General features: G+C 43.9%; 1 protein-coding gene across 1 annotated transcript in view; it reads left to right on the top strand.

Moving 5' to 3' along the window:
- LOC109882723 (multiple EGF-like-domains 11) overlaps positions 1 to 26,053 on the top strand; it is a 183,049-nt gene that overhangs the window by 138,053 nt on the left and 18,943 nt on the right. The window contains exons 13-17 of the mRNA XM_031832825.1: positions 10,666 to 10,794; positions 20,942 to 21,139; positions 22,285 to 22,413; positions 22,685 to 22,921; positions 24,079 to 24,260. Coding sequence (XP_031688685.1) covers positions 10,666 to 10,794; positions 20,942 to 21,139; positions 22,285 to 22,413; positions 22,685 to 22,921; positions 24,079 to 24,260 — 875 coding nt within the window. The remainder of the gene's footprint in view (positions 1 to 10,665; positions 10,795 to 20,941; positions 21,140 to 22,284; positions 22,414 to 22,684; positions 22,922 to 24,078; positions 24,261 to 26,053) is intronic.

Genomic DNA, 26,053 nt, shown 5'->3' with positions numbered 1-26,053 from the left:
CAGGAACCAAAAGGTTGCTGGATAAAATCATAACCATATGATGTACATGCTACCTCATCAGCCCGACTAACCGGTGTCTGTATGTAGCCTCACTACTGTATACAGCCTCTCTACTGTATATAGCCTCTCTACTGTTATATAGCCTCTCTACTGTATATAGCCTCTCTACTGTATATAGCCTCTCTACTGTTATATAGCCTCTCTACTGTTATATAGCCTCGCTACTGTTATATAGCCACTCTACTGTATATAGCCTCTCTACTGTATATAGCCTCTCTACTGTATATAGCCTTTCTACTGTTATATAGCCTCTCTACTGTATGTAGCCTCGCTACTGTTATATAGCCTCTCTACTGTATATAGCCTTTCTACTGTTATATAGCCTCTCTACTGGTATATAGCCTCTCTACTGTTATATAGCCTCTCTACTGTATATAGCCTCTCTACTGTTATATAGCCTCTCTACTGTTATATAGCCTCTCTACTGTATATAGCTTCACTACTGTATATAGCCACTCTACTGTATATAGCCACTCTACTGTATATAGCCTCTCTACTGTATATAGCCTGTCTACTGTATATAGCCTCTCTACTGTATATAGCCTCTCTACTGTTATATAGCCTCTCTACTGTTATATAGCCTTTCTACTGTATATAGCTTCTCTACTGTATATAGCCTGTCTTTTTACTGTTGTTTTAAGTTCTTTACCTACCTATCGTTCACCTAATACCTTTTTTGCACTGTTGGTTAGATCCTGTAAGGAAGCATTTCACTTTAAGGTTTCACCTGTTTTATTCGGCGTACGTGACAAATAAACTTTGATTTGATTTGATCAAAATATCTGTCATTCTGCCCCTGAACAGTCAGTTAACCCACTGTTCCTCAGTAGGCCGTCATTGTAATTAAGAATTTGTTCTTAAGTGACTTTCCTGGTTAAATTTAAATAAAAAAAGATCTATATACCAATAATCTAAGTAAATGTTGTTACTCATCATTAAATATATTGAGGCAAAATTACAGACAGTAGCCTACAATTAGCAAAATAGATCTCAATTGAATGAACATGAAATTGATTTCAACATTATTGAATTATATATATTATATATATAATTATATATTATATTATATAGGCCTACACTTTTAGAAGAAAAGGTTGCTTAAAGATTCTTCAGATGTCCTCATAGGAGAACCTTTTTTAGTTCCAGGTAGAACCATTTTTGGTTCCATGTAGAACCCTCTGTGGAAATGGTTTTTACCTGGAACCAACAAAGATTCTTCAAAGGGTTCTCCTACGGGGGCAGCCGAAGAACCTTTTTAGGTTCCTCATAGGAGAACCTTTTTTAGTTCCAGATAGAACCATTTTTGGTTCCATGTAGAACCCTCTGTGGAAATGGTTTTTACCTGGAACCAACAAAGATTCTTCAAAGGGTTCTCCTACGGGGGCAGCCGAAGAACCTTTTTTAGGTTCTTAGATATCACTTTTTTTTTCTAAGAGTGGATGTAGCCTACAGAGAAATCAGCAGGTGGGTAGTCTGGGAGTTGAGAGATAGAACTTGGGTCAATACAAACGGCACAATTACTCTTGAAATGTGGACAAACGATTTTCGGAAAAAACGGATACTTGTGCCTTACAGCCCATTACCTAAACAATGAGTGGTTGAGCGCAAAACTGCAGATAACATAAGGCCAGATATTGTGAAAGAAGACTTGGTGTTCTTGTCGATTTCCTCTATCGCTTCAGAGAGGCCACACTCATCCTGGAGATGTAGTGTCAGAGAGGAGACACCATAAAGAGTCACCTACAGCTGGAGATGTGGTGTCAGAGAGGAGACACCACAAATAGTCACCTACAGCTGGAGATGTGGTGTCAGAGAGGAGAAGACATGAAGAGTCACCTACAGCTGGAGATGTGGTGTCAGAGAGGAGATACCATAAAGCTTAACCTACAGCTGGAGATGTAGTGTCAGAGAGGAGACACCATAAAGAGTCACCTACAGCTGGAGATGTGGTGTCAGAGAGGAGACACCATGAAGAGTCACCTACAGCTGGAGATGTAGTGTCAGAGAAGAGACACCATAAAGAGTCACCTACAGCTGGAGATGTGGTGTCAGAGAGGAGAACCATAAAGAGTAATCTACAGCTGGAGATGTGGTGTCAGAGGGGAGACACCACAAAGAGTCACCTACAGCTGGAGATGTGGTGTCAGAGAGGAGACACCATAAAGAGTCACCTACAGCTGGAGATGTGGTGTCAGAGAGGAGACACCATGAAGAGTCATCTACAGCTGGAGATGTAGTGTCAGAGAGGGGACACCATAAAGAGTCACCTACAGCTGGAGATGTGGTGTCAGAAAAGAGACAACGTAAAGAGTCACCTACAGCTGGAGATGTGGTGTCAGAGAGGAGACACCATAAAGAGTAATCTACAGCTGGAGATGTGGTGTCAGAGAGGAGACACCACAAATAGTCACCTACAGCTGGAGATGTGGTGTCAGAGAGGAGACACCATAAAGAGTCACCTACAGCTGGAGATGTGGTGTCAGAGAGGAGATATCATAAAGAGTAACCTACAGCTGGAGATGTGGTGTCAGAGAGGAGACAACATGAAGAGTTACCTACAGCTGGAGATGTGGTGTCAGAGAGGAGACAACATAAAGAGTCACCTACAGCTGGAGATGTGGTGTCAGAGAGGAGACACCATAAAGAGTCACCTACAGCTGGAGATGTGGTGTCAGAGAGGAGACACCATAAAGAGTCACCTACAGCTGGAGATGTGGTGTCAGAGAGGAGACAACATAAAGAGTCACCTACAGCTGGAGATGTGGTGTCAGAGAGGAGAAGACATGAAGAGTCACCTACAGCTGGAGATGTGGTGTCAGAGAGGAGACACCATGAATAGTCACCTACAGCTGGAGATGTGGTGTCAGAGAGGAGACACCATAAAGAGTCACCTACAGCTGGAGATGTGGTGTCAGAGAGGAGACACCATAAAGAGTCACCTACAGCTGGAGATGTGGTGTCAGAGAGGAGACAACATAAAGAGTCACCTACAGCTGGAGATGTGGTGTCAGAGAGGAGAAGACATGAAGAGTCACCTACAGCTGGAGATGTGGTGTCAGAGAGGAGACACCATGAATAGTCACCTACAGCTGGAGATGTGGTGTCAGAGAGGAGACACCATAAAGAGTCACCTACAGCTGGAGATGTGGTGTCAGAGAGGAGACACCATAAAGAGTCACCTACAGCTGGAGATGTGGTGTCAGAGAGGAGACAACATAAAGAGTCACCTACAGCTGGAGATGTGGTGTCAGAGAGGAGACACCATAAAGAGTCACCTACAGCTGGAGATGTGGTGTCAGAGAGGAGACACCACAAATAGTCACCTACAGCTGGAGATGTGGTGTCAGAGAGGAGAAGACATGAAGAGTCACCTACAGCTGGAGATGTGGTGTCAGAGAGGAGACACCACAAAGAGTCACCTACAGCTGGAGATGTGGTGTCAGAGAGGAGATACCATAAAGAGTAACATACAGCTGGAGATGTAGTGTCAGAGAGGAGACACCATAAAGAGTCACCTACAGCTGGAGATGTGGTGTCAGAGAGGAGACACCATTAAGAGTCACCTACAGCTGGAGATGAAATCCGAGCAAGGGTAGCATTCCAGAGGGACATCAGAGACTGTAACGTTCTCTGCTTCACGGAAACGTGGCTCACTGGAGAGACGCAATCCGAAGCGGTGCAGCCAGCGGGTTTCTCCACGCATCGCGCGGACAGAAACGAACATCTTTCTGGTAAGAAGAGGGGCGGGGGCGTATGCCTTATGGCCAACGTGACATGGTGTGATGAAAGAAACATACAGGAACTCAAATCCTTCTGTTCACCTGATTTAGAATTCCTCACAATCAAATGTAGACCGCATTATCTACCAAGAGAATTCTCTTCGATTATAATCACAGCCGTATATATCCCCCCCCAAGCAGACACATCGATGGCTCTGAACAAACTTTATTTAACTCTCTGCAAACTGGAAACGATTTATCCGGAGGCTGCATTCATTGTAGCTGGGGATTTTAACAAGGCTAATCTGAAAACAAGACTCCCTAAATTTTATCGGCATATCGATTGCGCAACCAGGGGTGGAAAGACCCTGGATCATTGTTACTCTAACTTCCGCGACGCATATAAGGCCCTGCCCCGCCCCCCTTTCGGAAAAGCTGACCACGACTCCATTTTGTTGATCCCTGCCTACAGACAGAAACTAAAACAAGAAGCTCCCACGCTGAGGTCTGTCCAACGCTGGTCCGACCAAGCTGACTCCACACTCCAAGACTGCTTCCATCACGTGGACTGGGAGATGTTTCGTATTGCGTCAGCCAACAACATTGACGAATACGCTGATTCGGTGTGCGAGTTCATTATAACGTGCGTTGAAGATGTCGTTCCCATAGCAACGATTAAAACATTCCCCAACCAGAAACCGTGGATTGATGGCAGCATTCGTGTGGAACTGAAGGCGCGAACCACTGCTTTTAATCAGGGCAAGGTGTCTGGTAACATGACTGAATACAAACAGTGCAGCTATTCCCTCCGCAAGGCTATCAAACAAGCTAAGCGCCAGTACAGAGACAAAGTAGAATCTCAATTCAACGGCTCAGACACAAGAGGCATGTGGCAGGGTCTACAGTCAATCACGGACTACAGGAAGAAACCCAGCCCAGTCACGGACCAGGATGTCTTGCTCCCAGGCAGACTAAACAACTTTTTTGCCCGCTTTGAGGACAATACAGTGCCACTGACACGGCCTGCAACGAAAACATGCGGTCTCTCCTTCACTGCAGCCGAAGTGAGTAAGACATTTAAACGTGTTAACCCTCGCAAGGCTGCAGGCCCAGACGGCATCCCCAGCCACGCCCTCAGAGCATGCGCAGACCAGCTGGCCGGTGTGTTTACGGACATATTCAACCAATCCCTATACCAGTCTGCTGTTCCCACATGCTTCAAGAGGGCCACCATTGTTCCTGTTCCCAAGAAAGCTAAGGTAACTGAGCTAAACGACTACCGCCTCGTAGCACTCACATCCGTCATCAGGAAATGCTTTGAGAGACTAGTCAAGGACCATATCACCTCCACCCTACCTGACACCCTTGACCCACTCCAATTTGCTTACCGCCCAAATAGGTCCACAGACGATGCAATCTCAACCACACTGCACACTGCCCTAACCCATCTGGACAAGAGGAATACCTATGTGAGAATGCTGTTCATCGACTACAGCTCGGCATTCAACACCATAGTACCCTCCAAGCTCGTCATCAAGCTCGAGACCCTGGGTCTCGACCCCGCCCTGTGCAACTGGGTACTGGACTTCCTGACGGGCCGCCCCCAGGTGGTGAGGGTAGGCAACAACATCTCCTCCCCGCTGATCCTCAACACTGGGGCCCCACAAGGGTGCGTTCTGAGCCCTCTCCTGTACTCCCTGTTCACCCACGACTGCGTGGCCACGCACGCCTCCAACTCAATCATCAAGTTTGCGGACGACACAACAGTGGTAGGCTTGATTACCAACAACGACGAGACGGCCTACAGGGAGGAGGTGAGGGCCCTCGGAGTGTGGTGTCAGGAAAATAACCTCACACTCAACGTCAACAAAACTAAGGAGATGATTGTGGACTTCAGGAAACAGCAGAGGGAACACCCCCCCATCCACATCGATGGAACAGTAGTGGAGAGGGTAGCAAGTTTTAAGTTCCTCGGCATACACATCACAGACAAACTGAATTGGTCCACTCACACAGACAGCATCGTGAGGAAGGCGCAGCAGCGCCTCTTCAACCTCAGGAGGCTGAAGAAATTCGGCTTGTCACCAAAAGCACTCACAAACTTCTACAGATGCACAATCGAGAGCATCCTGGCGGGCTGTATCACCGCCTGGTATGGCAACTGCACCGCCCTCCACTGTAAGGCTCTCCAGAGGGTAGTGAGGTCTGCACAACGCATCACCGGGGGCAAACTACCTGCCCTCCAGGACACCTACACCACCCGATGCTACAGGAAGGCCATAAAGATCATCAAGGACATCAACCACCCGAGCCACTGCCTGTTCACCCCGCTGTCATCCAGAAGGCGAGGTCAGTACAGGTGCATCAAAGCTGGGACCGAGAGACTGAAAAACAGCTTCTATCTCAAGGCCATCAGACTGTTAAACAGCCACCACTAACATTGAGTGGCTACTGCCAACACACTATCAATGCCACTGACTCTACTCCAGCCACTTTAATCATGGGAATTGATGGGAAATGATGTAAATATATCACTAGCCACTTTAAACAATGCTACCTTATATAATGTTACTTACCCTACATTATTCATCTCATATGCATACGTAGATACTGTACTCTATATCATCGACTGCATCCTTATGTAATACATGTATCACTAGCCACTTTAACTATGCCACTTGGTTTACATACTCATCTCATATGTATATACTGTACTCGATATCATCTACTGTATCTTGCCTATGCTGCTCTGTACCATCACTCATTCATATATCCTTATGTACATATTCTTTATCCCCTTACATTGTGTATAAGACAGTAGTTTTTTGGGGAATTGTTAGTTAGATTACTTGTTCGTTATTACTGCATTGTCGGAACTAGAAGCACAAGCATTTCGCTACACTCGCATTAACATCTGCTAACCATGTGTATGTGACAAATAAATTTGATTTGATTTGATTTGATGAAGAGTCACCTACAGCTGGAGATGTGGTGTCAGAGAGGAGACACCATAAAGAGTAATCTACAGCTGGAGATGTGGTGTCAGAGAGGAGACACCACAAATAGTCACCTACAGCTGGAGATGTGGTGTCAGAGAGGAGAAGACATGAAGAGTCACCTACAGCTGGAGATGTGGTGTCAGAGGGGAGACACCACAAAGAGTCACCTACAGCTGGAGATGTGGTGTCAGAAAGGAGACACCATAAAGAGTCACCTACAGCTGGAGATGTGGTGTCAGAGAGGAGACACCATGAAGAGTCATCTACAGCTGGAGATGTAGTGTCAGAGAGGAGACACCATAAAGAGTCACCTACAGCTGGAGATTTGGTGTCAGAGAGGAGACACCATAAAGAGTCATCTACAGCTGGAGATGTGGTGTCAGAGAAGAGACACCATAAAGAGTCACCTACAGCTGGAGATATGGTGTCAGAGAGGAGACAACATAAAGAGTCTCCTACAATTGGAGATGTGGTGTCAGAGAGGAGACACCATAAAGAGTCACCTACAGCTGGAGATGTGGTGTCAGAGAGGAGAAACCATAAAGAGTCACCGACAGCTGGAGATGTGGTGTCAGAGAGGAGACACCATAAAGTCACCTACAGTTGACTAGTCCTCTCTGTCAGAGACTGTGTTGTATCATAGTTAGTTATCTGCCTCATGCTAGACTCCCAGGATCCCCTGGACCAGCATGGGGTATGAGAGCCTGAACACACACACACCCAACCAGCCCACCAACCAGCCGCCCAACCAGCCCCCCAACAAGCCTCCCAACCAGCCTCCCAACCAGCCTCCCAACCAGCCTCCCAACCAGCCCCCCAACCAGCCTCCCAACCAGCCTCCCAACCAGCCCCCCAACAAGCCTCCCAACCAGCCTCCCAACCAGCCTCCCAACCAGCCTCCCAACCAGCCCCCCAACCAGCCTCCCAACCAGCCTCCCAACCAGCCCCCCAACCAGCCTCCCAACCAGCCACCCAACCAGCCTCCCAACCAGCCTCCCAACCAGACCCCCAACCAGCCTCCCAACCAGCCTCCCAACCAGCCCACCAACCAGCCTCCCAACCAGCCCACCAACCAGCCCACCAACCAGCCTCCCAACCAGCCCACCAACCAGCCTCCCAACCAGCCTCCCAACCAGCCCACCAACCAGCCTCCCAACCAGCCCACCAACCAGCCCACCAACCAGCCTCTCAACCAGCCTCACCGCTTCAGTAATAACGACCTCATTGGAGCGTCTCAAAATAGTTTTTCAAGAACCAACGAATGGAGAAAAGGAAGTCAGTGTAGACATTCAAATGAACCCGTTTTATCCAAAATAATTTAACCTCAATGTCCTCAAAGGCAAAGACAGTCAGTCACCTTATCTGATTTGAACACCACTGCATTCCCTTTTACGTTTCTCCAGATATCGTACTCTGAGGCTTCGGGGACCGTGTCCCACATCGCACCCTATTCCCTATGTAGTGCACTACTTTTGACCAGAGTCCAGCAGAAGTACTGCAATATGTAGGGAATATGGTGCCATGTGAGACTAAGCCTTTGTTTAAATACCTGCCTACTGAAGTTTCTTGTCTTTGAAAAAAAACACAGCAACCTGATTGAATAAGTCTTTTTGCTGGGCCCAGGAAGAAAGTGGGGATAGAAGCTGAATCTAAAATGAAATCTTTAATTGAGGAGAGTGTCAGAGGGGTTGATAAACACTGTTCTGAGAAACACGATGGGAATCCAGCTGTTCTGAGAAACACGATAGGAATCCAGCTGTTGTGATAAACACAATGGGAATCCAGCTGTTCTGAGTAATAAGATAGGAATCCAGCTGTTCTGAATAATAAGATGGGAATCCAGCTGTTCTGAATAATAAGATGGGAATCCAGCTGTTCTGAGAAACACAATGGGAATCCAGCTGTTCTGAATAATAAGATGGGAATCCAGCTGTTCTGAGAAACACAATGGGAATCCAGCTGTTCTGAATAATAAGATGGGAATCCAGCTGTTCTGAGAAACACGATAGGAATCCAGCTGTTGTGATAAACACAATGGGAATCCAGCTGTTCTGAATAATAAGATGGGAACCCAGCTGTTCTGAATAATAAGATGGCAATCCAGCTGTTCTGAATAATAAGATGGGAATCCAGCTGTTCTGAGAAACACGATGCGAATCCAGCTGTTCTGAATAATAAGATGGGAATCCAGCTGTTCTGAGAAACACAATGGGAATCCAGCTGTTCTGAATAATAAGATGGGAATCCAGCTGTTCTGAATAATAAGATGGGAATCCAGCTGTTCTGAATAATAAGATGGGAATCCAGCTGTTCTGAATAATAAGATGGGAATCCAGCTGTTCTGAATAATAAGATGGGAATCCACCTGTTCTGAATAATAAGATGGGAATCCAGCTGTTCTGAGAAACACAATGGGAATCCAGCTGTTCTGAATAATAAGAGTGGAATCCAGCTGTTCTGGATAATAAGATGGGAATCCAGCTGTTCTGAATAACAAGATGGGAATCCAGCTGTTCTGAGAAACACAATGGGAATCCAGCTGTTCTGAATAATAAGATGGGAATCCAGCTGTTCTGAATAATAAGATGGGAATCCAGCTGTTCTGAATAATAAGATGGGAATCCAGCTGTTCTGAATAATAAGATGGGAATCCAGCTGTTCTGAGAAACACAATGGGAACCCAGCTGTTCTGAATAATAAGATAGGAATCCAGCTGTTCTGAGAAACACGATAGGAATCCAGCTGTTCTGAGAAACACAATGGGAATCCAGCTGTTCTGAATAATAAGATGGGAACCCAGCTGTTGTGATAAACACAATGGGAATCCAGCTGTTCTGAATAATAAGATGGGAACCCAGCTGTTCTGAATAATAAGATGGCAATCCAGCTGTTCTGAATAATAAGATGGGAATCCAGCTGTTCTGAATAATAAGATGGGAATCCAGCTGTTCTGAATAATAAGATGGGAATCCAGCTGTTCTGAATAATAAGATGGGAATCCAGCTGTTCTGGATAATAAGAGTGGAATCCAGCTGTTCTGAATAATAAGATGCGAATCCAGATGTTCTGAGAAACACGATGCGAATCCAGCTGTTCTGGGTAATCAGATGGGAATCCAGCTGTTCTGAGAAACACGATACGAATCCAGCTGTTCTGAATAATAACATGGGAATCCAGCTGTTCTGAATAATAACATGGGAATGCAGCTGTTCTGAGAAACACGATACGAATCCAGCTGTTCTGAATAATAACATGGGAATCCAGCTGTTCCCTTATTCTATACCTCTATCCTGTTTCTCTCTCCCTTATTCTATACCTCTATCCTGTTTCTCTCTCCCTTACTCCTAGAACTATAACTCACTGAGAGCTCTGTGGCTACTGGCTTCAGAGTTCTAAAGTCCAATCGCAACTAATACAATCTGAACCCGTCCAGTTGAGTGTAGATTTCCCCAGAAGGCACTGCTTGACATTGTGATTTCATATGTATGCCTAGTGAAGAAAAGTACTGTTTGAGTCTGTAACTGTGTTTCACAACGTCTTTATAACCCAGGGACTGGCAAAACTAAAGCAGGGGGGGGTTCAGTGCCTTGCTCACTTACGGTCACAGGATTTGATACCAGCAACCCTCCAGTGACCAGTTACCTTCCGCCAGACTAGTCCTGTCTTATCCAGGATTCAAAATGGCAACCCTCCGGTTGCTGACTCGCCTCTCTAACCGCCAGGCTACCTGCCCTGTGTGTGTGTGTGTGTGTTCGTTCACAGTGTGTTTTATTGGCAGGTTCAAGGGCTGTACTCAGATCTGTCTCTCTGTGTATATTTATAGTCTATTTCAGTGGCAGTTACGGTAAGGGCTGTTCTGAGATCTGTCTCTCTCTGTGTGTTTATAGTGTGTTTCAGTGGCAGTTACGGTAAGGGCTGTTCTGAGATCTGCTTGTGCACCAACAACGGGACCTGTAACCCCATCGATGGATCCTGTCAGTGTTTCCCTGGTTGGATAGGAGAAGACTGCTCTCACAGTACGTATCTCTCTCTCTCTCTCTCTCTCTCTCTCTTCCACTCTCTCTCTCTCTCTCTCTCTCTCTCCAATTTCAATTCTAAGGGCTTTATTGGCATGGGAAAGACATGTTTACATTGCCAAAGCAAGTGAAATAAACAATAAACCAAAGTGATAAGAAACAAAAAACAACAACAACAAAGAACATAACATAATGTCCAGTAAACATGACATCACAAAGGATTAAAAAAGATAAAGACGTTTAACGTGTTACATTATCAGCTATGTACAGTGTTTTTAACGATGTGCAAATAGTTGTAGTATCATTAGTAGGGGAAGATAAATACACAGATAAATATTGGTATTTTCTATGTTGTTTGTGCTCCTCTGGTATCCCTGTTGTCATGGCAACAAGTCACAAATCTTGCTGCACATTTCAGTATTTCGCCAAACATAAATGGGAGTCTATCAATGTTTTGATTCGTTTTCTCTTTGATTTGTGGGTCTGTGTGATCAGTGGGAAAATATGTGTCTCTAATATGGTCATACATTTGGCAGGAGGTTAGGAAGTGCAGCTCAGTTTCCACCTCATTTTGTTGGCAGTGTGCACATAGCCTGTCTTCTCTTGAGAGCCAGGTCTGTCTACGGCGGCCTTTCTCAATAGCAAGGCTATGCTCACTGAGTCTGTACATAGTCAAAGCTTTCCTTAAGTTTGGGTCAGTCACAGTGGTCAGGTATTCTGCCACTGTGTACTCTCTGTTTAGGGCCAAATAGCATTCTAGTTTGCTCTGTTTGTTGGGTTAATTCTTTCCAATGTGTCAAGTAATTATCTTTTTGTTTTCTCATCATTTGGTTCGTTCTAAATGTGTCCGTCCTGGGGTTCTGTGGGGTGTGTTTGTGTTTGTGAACAGAGCCCCAAGACCAGCTGGCTGAGGGGACTCTGTCGTGGAAATTTCCTCTATTTACCAAATCATGAGAGCAAACCACACACAAGTCAGAGTTAGTTATCACAAAGTCCATCTTTAATTATATGAGCTCTATCACAACCCTGTGACTCTCAGATCAATTCAGTGTCTATCAATGAGTCAGAGTCCCTTCCACATTGCAACTGAGATCCTTTAATAGCAAAAAACACACATAGCTAGACAGCATAGACATAATTTATCGTTCAGCTTTGTCTCCTAAACTATGTTCTCTTCTCAAACTCAGAACCATAAACCAATCCTCCATATCAACAGGCATATATCAAATCCATCCTATCTTGACAAGATCACAGAGACACACTGACTGGCACACAGACATTGTGGAGCCAAGAGATACACGCTTGACCTCTCCCCTCTCTGCGGCCCAAGCAACTTAGTCTTGACATAGAACAGATACTGCAACCCCGCCACAGTATTATACAAACACATTCTGATGAGAAGTAACTTACAAACATATGATGAATATAAAACATCTTACCTATGTTACCAACTAATTCTGATTATTCCCCAACAACTCTTCTCCAGGTTCATCTCTCTGTAGATGAGGGTTTTGTGGTCGAATGTTTTGGAATCACTTCGTTTTAGGTGGTTTTAGAATTTAAGTTATTTTCAGGATTTTGATCGTGTATCGTGTATCGTCCTAATTCTGCTCTGCATGCATTATTTGGTGTTTTTTGGTTATTTTTGCAGAATCCTGCATGCAGAGTCTCAATTTGGTGTTTGTCCCATTTTGTGAATTCTTAGTTGGACCCCAGACCTCACAATCATAAAGGGTTCTATAACGGATTCAAGTATTTTTAGCCAGATCCTAATTGGTTTGTCAAGTTTTATATTCCTTTTGATGGCATAGAAAGCCCTTCTTGCCTTGTCTCTTAATAAATCGTTCAGACTTTAATTTTAAAACATTTATTTCACCTTTATTTAACCAGGTAGGCTAGTTGAGAACTGCAACCTGCAACCTGGTCAAGATAAAGCAAAGCAGTGTGACACAGACAACAACACAGAGTTACACATGGAGTAAACAATAAACAAGCCAATAACACAAACAAGTCCATGACACAGTAGAGAAAAGAAAGTCTATATACAGTGTTTGCAAAAGGCATGAGGAGGTAGACAATAAATAGGCCACAGGAGTGAATAATTACAATTTAGCAGATTAACACTTGAGTGATAAATGAGCAGATGATGATGTGCAAGTAGAGATACTGGTGTGCAAAAGAGCATAAAATAAAATAACATAAAAACAGTATGGGGATGAGGTAGGTAGATTGGGTGGGCTATTTACAGTTGGACATTTACAGCTGCAGCGATCGGTTAGCTGCTCAGATAGTTGATGTTTAAAGTTGGTGAGGGAAATAAAAGTCTCCAACTTCAGTGATTTTTGCAATTCGTTCCAGTCACTGCCAGCAGAGAACTGGAAGGAAAGGCGGCCAAATGAGGTGTTGCCTTTGGGGATGACCAGTGAGATATACCTGCTGGGACGTGTGCTACGTACGGGTAGGTGTTATTATCGTGACCAGTGAACTGAGATAAGGCGGCATTTAACCTAACATAGACTTATAGATGACCTGGAGCCAGTGGGTCTGGCGACGAATATGTAGCGAGGGCCAGCCGACTAGAGCATACAAGTCGCAGTGGTGGGTGGTATAAGGTGCTTTAGTGGGGTATTGTGATGTCATTATGGGGTATTGTGATGTCATTGTGGGGTATTGTGATGTCTTTATGGTATAAGGTGATTTGGTAACAATTTTTTTTAAAGGGCTGGTGTCTGTGCAGAAGGTAAAGGTCGCTAGCAGTGGCTAACAATGACTAAATAGCTTGTAGCTAATTAGCTTCTAATTAGCTTCTAATTAGCTTCTGATGGCTAAGTGATTCTTGCTATAAGGTCTAAAAAATAAAAAATAATAGCGGTTCCGTATCATCCTACAATGTGATTTTCTGGATTTTTTTTCTCTCATTTTGTCTGTCATAGTTGAAGTGTACCTATGATGAAAATTACAGGCCTCTCTCATCTTTTTTTAAGTGGGAGAACTTGCACAATTGGAGGCTGACTAAATACTTTTTTTTACCCCACTGTATATGTTGAAGAGGGTGGGGCTCAAGCTGCATCCCTGTCTCACCCCACAACCCCGTGGAAATAAATATGTGTGTTTATTGCCAATTTTAACTTAACTTTTTTATTTTAACACTTGTTGTTTTGTGTACATTGATTTTATAATATAAACACTGTTTTCCATCAATTTATATTGCAGACCCTCATGCCAGATTGAGTCAATCTTTTTCATTTTGTTTATCAACAAAAAACGACAAAAAATCTAAATCAACAAAAAAAACGTTGCTTTTGTTTTGTTTTGTTTTGTTTTGTTTGTTGGTCAATTAAGGTGTAGACATGGTCTGTCGTACATATTTTGGTAAGAAGACAATTTCAATTTCACATTTGCTCAGGACATTGTTATCGCTGAGGAAATGTTGGAGTCTGCTGTTGATGATACTGCAGAAGATGCCACTGTAGTTATTGGGGTCAGATTTGTCTCCACTTTTGTGGATTGAGGTGATCAAATGTTGGGGAAGATGCCAGAGCTGAGGATAATGTTGAAAAGTTTAACCTTTCTAGCGTGGAACCCCTCGACAACATTCTGCTGAAAAGGCAGAGCGCGAAATTGAAAAATATTTTTGGGAAATGTATTTAATTTCACATATTAAAGTAATAATAATATAATGAAATAGCGCCCCCATAGATTCAAGAGGTTAAAGTATGGGGATTCTATTGTGGGGATACTGTGGCTTGCAAAAGTATTCACCACCTTGGCATTTTTCCTATTTTGTTGCCTTACAACCTGGAATTAATATAGATTTTTCAGGGGGGGTTGTATCATTTGATTTACACAACATGCCTACCACTTTGAAGGTGCAACATGTTTTTTTATTGTGAAACAAACAAGAAATAAGACACAAAAAAAAACTTGAGCGTGCATACCTATTCACCCTCCCAAAGTCAATACTTTGTAGAGCCACCCTTTGCAGAAATTACAGCTGCAAGTGTCTTGGGGTATGTCTCTATAAGCTTGGCACATCTAGCCACTGGGACATTTTAGTCTTATCTGACCAGAGTACCTTCTTCCATATGTTTGGGGAGTCTCCCACATGCCTTTTGGCAAACACCAAATGTGTTTGCTTATTTCTTTCTGTTTTTTCCTGTTGGGGCTAGGGGGCAGCATTTTCACTTTTGGATGAAAGGCGTGCCCAGAGTAAACTGCCTCCTACTCTTTCCCAGATGGGAATATATGCATATTATTACTGGTGGATGGAAAACACTCTGAAGTTTCTAAAACTGTTTGAATTATGTCTGTGAGTATAACAGAACTCATATGGCAGACAGAAACCTGAGAAGAAATCCAAACAGGAAGTGAGAACTCGATTTTGGAAACCAATGCCATTTGAAGTCCATTTTAGATATGGATGTGCATGCACTTCCACAAGATGTCACCGTCTTTAGATTCTGGTTGTATTATTCTACTATAAAGGACGGACTCATAATAGCTCTTTGAGTGGGTGGTCTGGCAGAAAGCCTCGGTCTCATTGCGCACGGGCAGAAGAGAGTGTCCTCCCGCTCCAATGCTTTTCTTCAGACAATGAAATTCTCCGGTTGGAACCTTATTGCTGATTAATGTTTAACTTCTTGCGTCGAGCAATCCCGTATCCGGGAGCGTAATCATAGCCTCAAGCTCATTACCATATTGCAACGTTAACTATTCATGAAAATCGCAAATGAAATGACAGAAATATATTCACTCACAAGCTTAGCCTTTTGTTAACAACACGGTCATCTCAGATTTTCAAAATATGCTTTTCAACCATAGCTACACAAGCATTTGTGTAATAGTAGTGATAGCCTAGCATAGCATTAAGCCTAGCATTCAGCAGGCAACATTTTCACAAAAACAAGAAAAGCATTCAAATAAAATCATTTACCTTTGAAGAACTTCAGATGTTTTCAATGAGGAGACTCTCAGTTAGATAGCAAATGTTCATTTTTTCCCAAAATATTATTTGTGTAGGAGAAATCGCTCCGTTTTGTTCATCACGTTTGGCTAAGAAAAAACCCTGAAAATTCAGTCATTACAACGCCGAACTTTTTTCCAAATTAACTCCATAATATCGACAGAAACATGGCAAACGTTGTTTAGAATCAATCCTCAAGGTGTTTTTCACATATCTATTCGATGATAAATCATTCGTGGCAGTTGGGTTTCTCCTCGGAAGCAAATGGAAAAATACACGCAGCTGGAGATTACGCAATAATTGCGACGGAGGACACCAAACGAGCACCTGGTAGATGTAGTGTAAAATGGTCAATCTTCCAATGATATGCCTACAAATACGTCACAATGCTGCAGACATCTTGGGGAAACGACAGAAAGTGTAAGCTCATTCCTGGCCCATTCACAGCCATATAAGGAGACATTGGAACACAGCGCCTTCAACATCTGGGGCACTTCCTGTTTGAAATGTAATCTTGGTTTCGCCTGTAGCATCAGTTCTGTGGCACTCACAGATATCTTTGCAGTTTTGGAAACGTCAGAGTGTTTTCTTTCCAAAGCTGTCAATTATATGCATAGTCGAGCATCTTTTCGTGACAAAATATCTTGTTTAAAACAGGAACGTTTTTTTATCCAAAAATTAAAAGAGCTTCTCCAAGAAGTTAATTAAAACATCCTAAATATGGATTGCATACATCATTTGACTTGTTTCTACAACCTGTAATGGAACTTTTTTAGTTTTTGTCTGGAGGAATTGCTCGTGCTTTTTGAGAATGGAATGCTGGGCTGAACAAGCTAACAACAAGTGGCTAAATGATGGGCTTTATGGAACTTTATGGAACAAATCAGTCATTTATTGTCGAACTGGGATTCCTGGAACTGCCTTCTGATGAAGATATTCAAAGGTAAGTGAATATTTTAGTGTTTTTTGTAGCTTCTGTTGATGCCAAAATGGCGGCTATTTCTTTGGCTAATTTGGGTTCTGAGCGCTGATTATTCTTTTTCCGTAAAGTTTTTTTGAAATCTGACACAGCGGTTGCATAGAGGAAAAGTTGTTTATCTTTAATTCTGTGAATAAGACTTGCATCTTTTATCAATGTTTATTGTGAGTATTTCTGCAAAATCACCAGATGTTTTGGAATCAAAACATTACTGCACGTAACGCGCCAATGTAAACTGAGATTTATATTAATAAAACACACAATACATGTATAACATGATGTCCTATGAGTGTCATCTGATGGAGATAATCAAAGGTTAGTGATTCATTTTATCTATATTTCTGCTTTTGTGACTCTATCCTTGGCTGTTTTTGAATTTGGTGGTGATCTAACATAAATATATGTTGTGTTTTCGCTGTAAAACATTTTAAAAATCGGACACAATGGGTAGATTAACAAGACAAAAAAAAAGACAAGCAACTTTTCATTTGCTGTATTGGACTTGTTAATGTGTGAAAGTAAAATATTTCTAAAGAATATTTTTTGAATTTCCCACACCACCTTTTCAGCTGAATGGGGGGGGGGGGGGGTGTTCCCTTTGGGGGACTCCTAGCCACAACAAAAGCTTTTTTCTGGCCACTCTTCCATAAAGACCAGCTCTGTGGAGTGTACGGCTTAAAGTGGTCCTATGGACAGATACTCCAATCCCCGCTGTGGAGCTTTGCAGTTCCTTCAGGGTTATCTTTGGTCTCTTTGTTGCCTCTCTGATTAATGCCCTTCTTGCCTGGTCTGTGAGTTTTGGTGGGCGGCCCTCTCTTTAATGGTGCTCCGTGGGATGTTCAAAGTTTCAGATATTTTTTTTATAACCCAACCCTGATCTGTACTTCTCCATAACTTTGTCCCTGACCTGTTTGGAGAGCTCCTTGGACTTCATAGTGCCACTTGCTTGGTGGTGCCCCTTGCTTAGTGGTGTTGCAGAGTCTGGTGCCTTTCAGAACAGGTGTATACATACTGAGATCATGTGACAGATCACACAGGATTGCACACAGGAGGGCATTTTCTGTTGAGATTATTACCTTATTAATTTCTAGCCAGCTGTAACATAGGTCTGCTTTATATCAAATTAGCATACCCCCTGAGTCTCTTCCCTGTGTCACACCTGGTAGTTTAGTGGATGGGAACTACCAGCTCTTTAACCTAGAAGGCAACCAGTGGGTCCATCTCTCTCTCTCTCTCTCTCTCTCTCTCTCTCTCTCTCTCTCTCTGTCTCTCTCTCTCTCTCTCTGTCTCTCTCTCTCTCTCTCTCTCTCTCTGTCTCTCTCTCTCTCTCTCTCTCTCTCTCTGTCTCTCTCTCTCTCTCTCTCTCTCTCTCTCTCTCTCTCTCTCTCCCCCTTTCTCTCGTTCTCTCACTGTCTCTCTCTCTCTCTCTCTCTCTCCATTCCCATTTTCTCTCTCTCTCTTTACTACTCTCTTGATCTCTCTAACTCAAAAAACTCACATGAGTTATATATCACTCAATGGCAAAGACTAGAATCAGATGGTTTAAAGCATCATGCCATGAATAATAATATACTTTACCTACCATAGTAAGTAGTCTGTCATAGTGTCTTATGTAAAATGGGCTAAACACACTAAGGGTGTCTGGTATTGGTTAAAATCAGGAAGCCCTATGACTGATGGGTGTGTGTGTGTGTGTGTGTGTTTTTCACATGCACACGTGTGTGTGTGTCTCCTGTTGACTGAGTCTCTGCCTGGCTGTATGTCACTGTGTTTGTGTGTAACTGTGTGTCAGTTTGTGAGTGCAGGTGTAGTCCTGGTGTAGGTCTCATAGCACACAGCATAGCCGTCAGCTCACACACAGACACACAGTGGCATCTACTGGCCTTCCAACGGTACTGCAGCAGACAGACACACCGAGACATCTACTGGTAGTCTAACGGTACTGATTCATACAGACACAGTGACATCTACTGGCAGTCTAATGGTACTGCACCAGACAGACAGGCACACAGTGACATCTATTGGCAGTCTAATGGTACTGCAGCAGACAGACACACAGTGACATCTACTGGCAGTCTAACGGTACTGCATCGTGTATACAGTATAGTAATCCAGTGGGATGAAAATACTGCACAAAGATTGCATACAGTTTTACTAGTATGTCACACATGGTATATTATATAATGTTCAATTATATTATATAACTGTGAAGGCACCATTGAATAAACTAAGGCCATTGTAAGATCCTCATCAGTCACATATTAAGCATTTCATATTTTATTCTTGGGGAATTTAATGCACTGTCAACATTGTCTCTGATGTTGATACCATGTTCCCCCGCCATTATAGTTCAGTCTTTACTGGGCTGCAATGCCTTGTGACTTGTGTTTTTCTCTCTGGTTTGGTGGTGTTCTCTCTGGTTTGGTGTTGTTCTCTCTGGTTTGGTGTTGTTCTCTCTGGTTTGGTGTTGTTCTCTGGTTTGGTGGTGTTCTCTGGTTTGGTGTTGTTCTCTCTGGTTTGGTGTTGTTCTCTCTGGTTTGGTGTTGTTCTCTCTGGTTTGGTGTTGTTCTCTCTGGTTTGGTGTTGTTCTCTCTGGTTTGGTGGTGTTCTCTGGTTTGGTGTTGTTCTCTCTGGTTTGGTGTTGTTCTCTCTGGTTTGGTGTTGTTCTCTCTGGTTTGGTGGTGGTCTCTGGTTTGGTGTTGTTCTCTGCTTCTCTGTGTATCGGGTACGTGTAATGAAGCAATGTTAATGTCTGTTGAACCTCACCCAGTGTTGTATGATGCATTATGATGAGTGAGCTCGTTTCCTGCATTATGATTTGTTGGATCAGTCACACTGGTGCTGACTATCTCCCTGTCTGACTATCTCCCTGTCACACTGATGCTGACTATCTCCCTGTCTGACTATCTCTCTGTCTATCTGATGCTGACTATCTCTCTGTCTGACTATCTCTCTGTCTGACTATCTCCCTGTCACACTGATGCTGACTATCTCTCTGTCTGACTATCTCTCTGTCTGACTATCTCCCTGTCTGACTATCTCTGTCTGACTATCTCTCTGTCTGACTATCTCTCTGTCTGACTATCTCCCTGTCTGACTATCTCTGTCTGACTATCTCTCTGTCTGACTATCTCCCTGCCTGACTATCTCTGTCTGACTATCTCTCTGTCTGACTATCTCCCTGTCACACCGATGCTGACTATCTCCCTGTCTGACTATCTCTGTCTGACTATCTCTCTGTCTGACTATCTCTCTGTCTGACTATCTCCCTGTCACACCGATGCTGACTATCTCCCTGTCTGACTATCTCCCTGTCTGGCTATCTCCCTGTCTGACTATCTCTCTGTCTGACTATCTCCCTGTCTGACTATCTCTCTGTCACACTGATGCTGACTATCTCTCTGTCTGACTATCTCTCTGTCTGACTATCTCTCTGTCTGACTATCTCCCTGTCTCTCTGATGCTGACTATCTCTCTGTCTGACTATCTATATGTCTGACTCTCTCTGTCTGACTATTTATCTGATGCTGACTATCTCACTGTCGGACTATCTCCCTGTCTCTCTGGTGCTGACTATCTCTCTGTCTGACTTTCCCTCCTTCTCTCTTCCTCATCTCTACCCTCTCTAATTCCCCCACTTCTCTCTGTCTATCTCTCAATTTCTGTCTCTCTCTCAATTTCTGTCTTTCTTTCTGATACTGACTATCTCTCTGATGCTGGCTCCCTCTTTGATGCTGACTATCTCGCTGATGCTGACTATCTCTCTGTCTGATTATCTCTCTGATGCTGACTATATCTCTGTCTGACTATCTCGCTGATGCTGACTACCTCTTTGTCTGATTATCTCTCTGATGCTGACTATATCTCTGTCTTACTATCTCTCTGATGCTGACTATCCCTCGGATGCTGACTACCTCCTGGATGCTGACTATCTCGCTGATGCTGACTATCTCTCTGTCTGATTATCTCTCTGATGCTGACTATATCTCTGTCTTACTATCTCTCTGATGCTGACTATCCCTCGGATGCTGACTACCTCCTGGATGCTGACTATCTCTCTGATGCTGGCCACCTCTTGTCTGATTATCTCTCGGATGCTGACTATCTCTCTGTCTGACTATCTCTCTGTCTCTCCCTCCCTCACTCCCTCCCTAACCCTTATCTTTCTTTCTCTCTCTCTCTCTCACTCCCCCTCTCTCTGCCTCACCATCACTCACTCCCCCCTCTATCTGCGTCTCTCACTCCCTCATCCCTCCTCTTACTCCCCTCACCAGGTTGTCCATTAGGGTTCTATGGTAGAGACTGTACTGAGGTGTGTCGCTGTCAGAATGGCGGAAACTGTGATCACATGACAGGACAGTGTGCCTGTCTCACCGGCTTCATTGGGACCAGCTGTGAACAGAGTGAGTGGAACAACATTTATACATGTCTCCTTAATCTCTTAGGGGGCTTTTGGTGCTGGTCCCCATTGCAACTGAATGCATCAGGAAATGAATTGACCAATCAGTCTCTTACTCTGTTTCCTCCTGTATCTCAGAATAACTTTGGTAAAGAACTCGGCTCGCTGAGTAGTTCCATCATGTGCTCTGTGTCAGTGAATGAGTGAGTGGCCTTAGTTTCATCATGTGCTCTGTGTCAGTGAATGAGTGAGTGCCCTTACTTGTATCATGTGGTCTGTGTCAATGAATGAGTGAGTAACCTTTCTTCCATCATGTGCTATGGGTCAATGGGGTGGCAGGGTAGCCTAGTGGTTAGAGTGTTGGACTAGTAACCGAAAGGTTGCAAGTTCAAATCCCCGAGCTGACAAGGTACAAATCTGTTGTTCTGCCCCTGAACTGGCAGTTAAATATCACAAACACACACTGTTCCTAGGCCGGCATTGAAAATAAGAATTTGTTCTTAACTGACTTGCCTAGTTAAAAAAAGGTAAAAAAAATACATTTTTATTTTTATTTTTTATGAATGAGTGAGTAACCTTACTTCCATCATGTGCTCTGTGTCAATGAATGAGTGAGTAACCTTACTTCCATCATGTGCTCTGTGTCAATGAATGAGTGAGTAACCTTACTTCCATCATGTGCTCTGTGTCTCAGAATGAGTGAGTAACCTTACTTCCATCATGTGCTCTGTGTCAATGAATGAGTGAGTAACCTTACTTCCATCATGTGCTCTGTGTCAATGAATGAGTGAGTAACCTTACTTCCATCATGTGCTCTGTGTCTCAGAATGAGTGAGTAACCTTACTTCCATCATGTGCTCTGTGTCAATGAATGAGTGAGTGCCCTTACTTGTATCATGTGCTCTGTGTCAATGAATGAGTGAGTGCCCTTACTTGTATCATGTGCTCTGTGTCAATGAATGAGTGAGTAACCTTTCTTCCATCATGTGCTCTGTGTCAATGAATGAGTGAGTAACCTTACTTCCATCATGTGCTCTGTATCAGTGAATGAGTGAGTGCCCATACTGCTCTACCATTCTAGTGCACTACCAATTCTCCTACTCTGTCACTACTTTTAGGGATTTCTTTGTGTTCCTCTCCCCCTCTCAGAGTGTCCCCCTGGTACGTTTGGTTACGGCTGCCAGCAGCTGTGTGACTGTATGAACAACGCCACCTGTGACTATGTGACTGGAACCTGTTACTGCAGCATCGGATACAAAGGCATCCGCTGTGACCAAGGTGAGGAGAATGGACATACTACCCAGCAAACCCTGGAACATTCCCAGAACATTAGATTCCCATTTAAGCTAGGGTTTTTTATTTATTTTGTTGTTGTTGTGAGACCATTTGCTGTGATCTAACAAATGTTCTGGGAACATTCACAGAACCAATTTTGGTTTGCTGGGTAATCTCTCTGTTTCTCTTTCAAGCTGGATCTCTGTCTCTTTCTCTCTCAAACAAACACACTTATTAACCTCCCCCTTGTCTGTGTGTGTGTTCCTCTGCCCAGCTGCTCTGATGATGGAGGAGTTGAACCCTTACACTAAGATCAGTCCAGCGCGGGGAGGTTCAGAGCACCAGTCAGCTGGGGCTGTGATGGGCATCATCTTCCTCCTCCTCCTCATCATGATGGCTATGCTCAGCCTGTTTGTCTGGTTCCGACAGAGACAGAAGGACAAGGGACACCACATGCAGCCTAGTGTGGCATACACACCTGGCCTGAGGATAACACACACCGACTATTCTGGTGAGTTGACCCCTGACCCCTAACCCCTAACCCTGTACACCTGGCCTGAGGATAACACACACCGACTATTCTGGTGAGTTGACCCCTAACCCCTGACTCTACCCCCTGACCCCTAATCCTGAACCCTTACCCTGACCATAACCCTAACTCCTAACCCTGTACACCTACACAGACTATTCTGGTGCATTGACTCTGTCTCTAACCCTAACCCTAACCCTGACCCCTAACCCTAACCCTGACCTTTAACTCTAACTGTAACCCTGACCCCTAACTCTAACCCTGAACTCTAACTCTAACCCCTAACCCTGACCCCTAACTCTGACCCCTAACTCTGACTCCTAACCCTATCCCTAACTCTGACCCCTGACCCCTTAACTCTAACCCTAACTCTGACCCATAACCCTGACCCCTAACCCTGTCCCCTAACTCGGACCCCTAACTCTACCCTGACCCCTAACTCTAAGCCTGACCCCTAACCCTGACCCCATACCTGACCACTAACTCTGACCCCAACCCTGACACCTAACCCTAATTCTGACCCTGACCCCTAACTCTGACCCTGACCACGAACTCTGACCCTGACCCCTAACTCTGACCCCTAACTCTGCCCCTGTACCTGACCACTAACTCTGACCCCTAACCCTAACCCTGACACCTAACCCTAATTCTGACCCTGACCAATAAGTCTGACCCTGACCCCTAACTCTGACCTCTGACCCTGACCCCTAACTCTAACCCTGACCACTAACTCTGACCCTGACTCCTAACTCTGACCTCTGATCCTGACCCCTAACTCTGACCCCTAACTCTGACCCTGACCACTAACTCTGACCCTGACCACTAACTCTGACCCTGACCTCTAACCCTAACGCCTAACCTCTAACTCTAACCCTAACCCTGAACCCAAACTCTAATCCTAATTCTAATCCTAACCCCTAACTATAATCCTAACCCTGACCCCAAACCCTACACACCTGCACTCAGAATCATCAGCACTGTCCACTCTCTCTCTCTGGTAAGCTACCCTGATCCATTCTACAGATAAGATCCCTAAAAAATTGTAGTAATTATGTGGTCCATTGGGAGCACTGAAGTAAACTCTCTCTCTGTCTCTCTCTCTCTCTCTCTCTGTCTCTCTCTGTCTCTCTGTCTCTCAGAGTGTGGCAGTACGGTAGCCATGCGTCCCTCCACCCTGGATGTGTCCCAGACTCTAACCCAGAGTGGTAGCAGCTTATCAGGAAGCTGTATCTCCAACCCCTCCTATCACACCGTGTCTGTACCTCAGTATAGCCTGGCCTCAACTATCACCACCAACCTGGATAGCACGTTCACTGTCGCGGTAACACACACACTCACTCAAATGATAAAAGTGGTTTGAATCATGCATACAAAATGGAATACAGATGCTCAACGGAAGACCATCATATCTCTACATGCAGTGTTTAGCAAAAGTATTCATCCCCCTTGGTGTTTTTCCTATTTTGTTGCATTACAACCTGTAATTTAAATTGATTTTTATTTGGATTTCATGTAAGGGACATACACAAACTATTCCAAATTAGTGAAGTGAAATGAAAAAAAAATTGAAAAGTGGTACGTGCATATGTATTCACCCCCTTTGCTATGAAGCCCCTAAATAAGATCTGGTGTAACCAATTCCGTTCAGAAGTCACATAATTAGTTAAATAAAGTCCACCTGTGTGCAGTCTAAGTGTCACATGATCTGTCACATGATCTCATTCTCTGTTCTGAAAGGCCCCAGAGTCTGCAACACCACTAAGCAAGGGGCTCCACCAAGCAAGTGGCACCATGAAGACCAAGGAGCTCTCCAAACAGGTCAGGGACAAAGTTATGGAGAAGTACAGATCAGGGTTGGGTTATAAAAAATATCTGAAACTTTGAACATCCAACAGAGCAACATTAAATCCCTTATTTAAAAAAATGGAAAGAATATGGCACCACAACAAACCTGCAGAGAGACCAAGGAGCTCTCCAAACAGGTCAGGGACAAAGTTATGGAGAAGTACAGATCAGGGTTGGGTTATAAAAAAAATATCTGAAACTTTGAACATCCCACGGAGCACCATTAAAGAGAGGGCCGCCCACCAAAACTCACAGACCAGGCAAGAAGGGCATTAATCAGAGAGGCAACAAAGAGACCAAAGATAACCCTGAAGGAGCTGCAAAGCTCCACAACGGAGATTGGAGTATCTGTCCATAGGACCACTTTAAGCTGTACACTTTATGGAAGAGTGACCAGAAAAAAGCTATTGCTTAAAGAAAAAAATAAGCAAACAAGTTTGGTGTTCGCCAAAAGGCATGTGGGAGACTCTACAAACATATGGAAGGAGGTACTCTGGTCAGATGAGACTAAAATGTAGCTTTTTGGCCATCAAGGAAAACGCTATTTCTGGCACAAACCCAACACCTCTAATCACCCCGAGAACACCATCCTCATCATGCTGTGGGGATATTTTTCATCGGCAGGGAAACTGGGAAACAGGTCGGAATTGAAGGAATGATAAGTGGCGCTAAATACAGGGAAATTCTTGAGGGAAACCTGTTTCAGTCTTCCAGAGATTTGAGACTGGGACGGAGGTTCACCTTCCAGCAGGACAATGACCCTAAGCATACTTCTAAAGCAACACTCGAGTGGTTTAAGGGTAGACATTTAAATGTCTTGGAATGGCCTAGTCAAAGCCCAGATCTCAATCCAATTGAGTATCTGTGGTATGACTTAAAGATTGCTGTACACCAGCAGAACCCATCCAACTTGAAGGAGCTGAATTTTTTTTGCCTTGAAGAATAGGCAAAAATCCGAGTGGCTAGATGTGCCAAGCTTATAGAGACATACTGTTGGTATTCTAAAAGGTCTCAGTTACATTACAAATGGGCCTTTCGTTCGATAAAGTCCTTCTTTATATCCATAAAAACTCAGTTTAGCTGGCGCGCTTCAGTCAATAATCCACCCAGTTTCCCTCCATCAAAATGCATACCAAATGAATCTCATGCTTTACCTATAAACTTATCCAAACAAGTCAATCAACATTTATAATCAAACCTTAGCTACCCTAATACGCAAATAAACAATACACTTTCAAACAAACAAAAAGAACGTGTTCTCTCTCGTCC

The sequence above is a fragment of the Oncorhynchus kisutch genome, linkage group LG10, assembly GCF_002021735.2.
Source record: "Oncorhynchus kisutch isolate 150728-3 linkage group LG10, Okis_V2, whole genome shotgun sequence".
Taxonomy (NCBI): Eukaryota; Metazoa; Chordata; class Actinopteri; order Salmoniformes; family Salmonidae; genus Oncorhynchus; species Oncorhynchus kisutch.
Note: the sequence above shows the minus strand (reverse complement) of the source record. Positions and strands in the feature narration are given on the sequence as shown.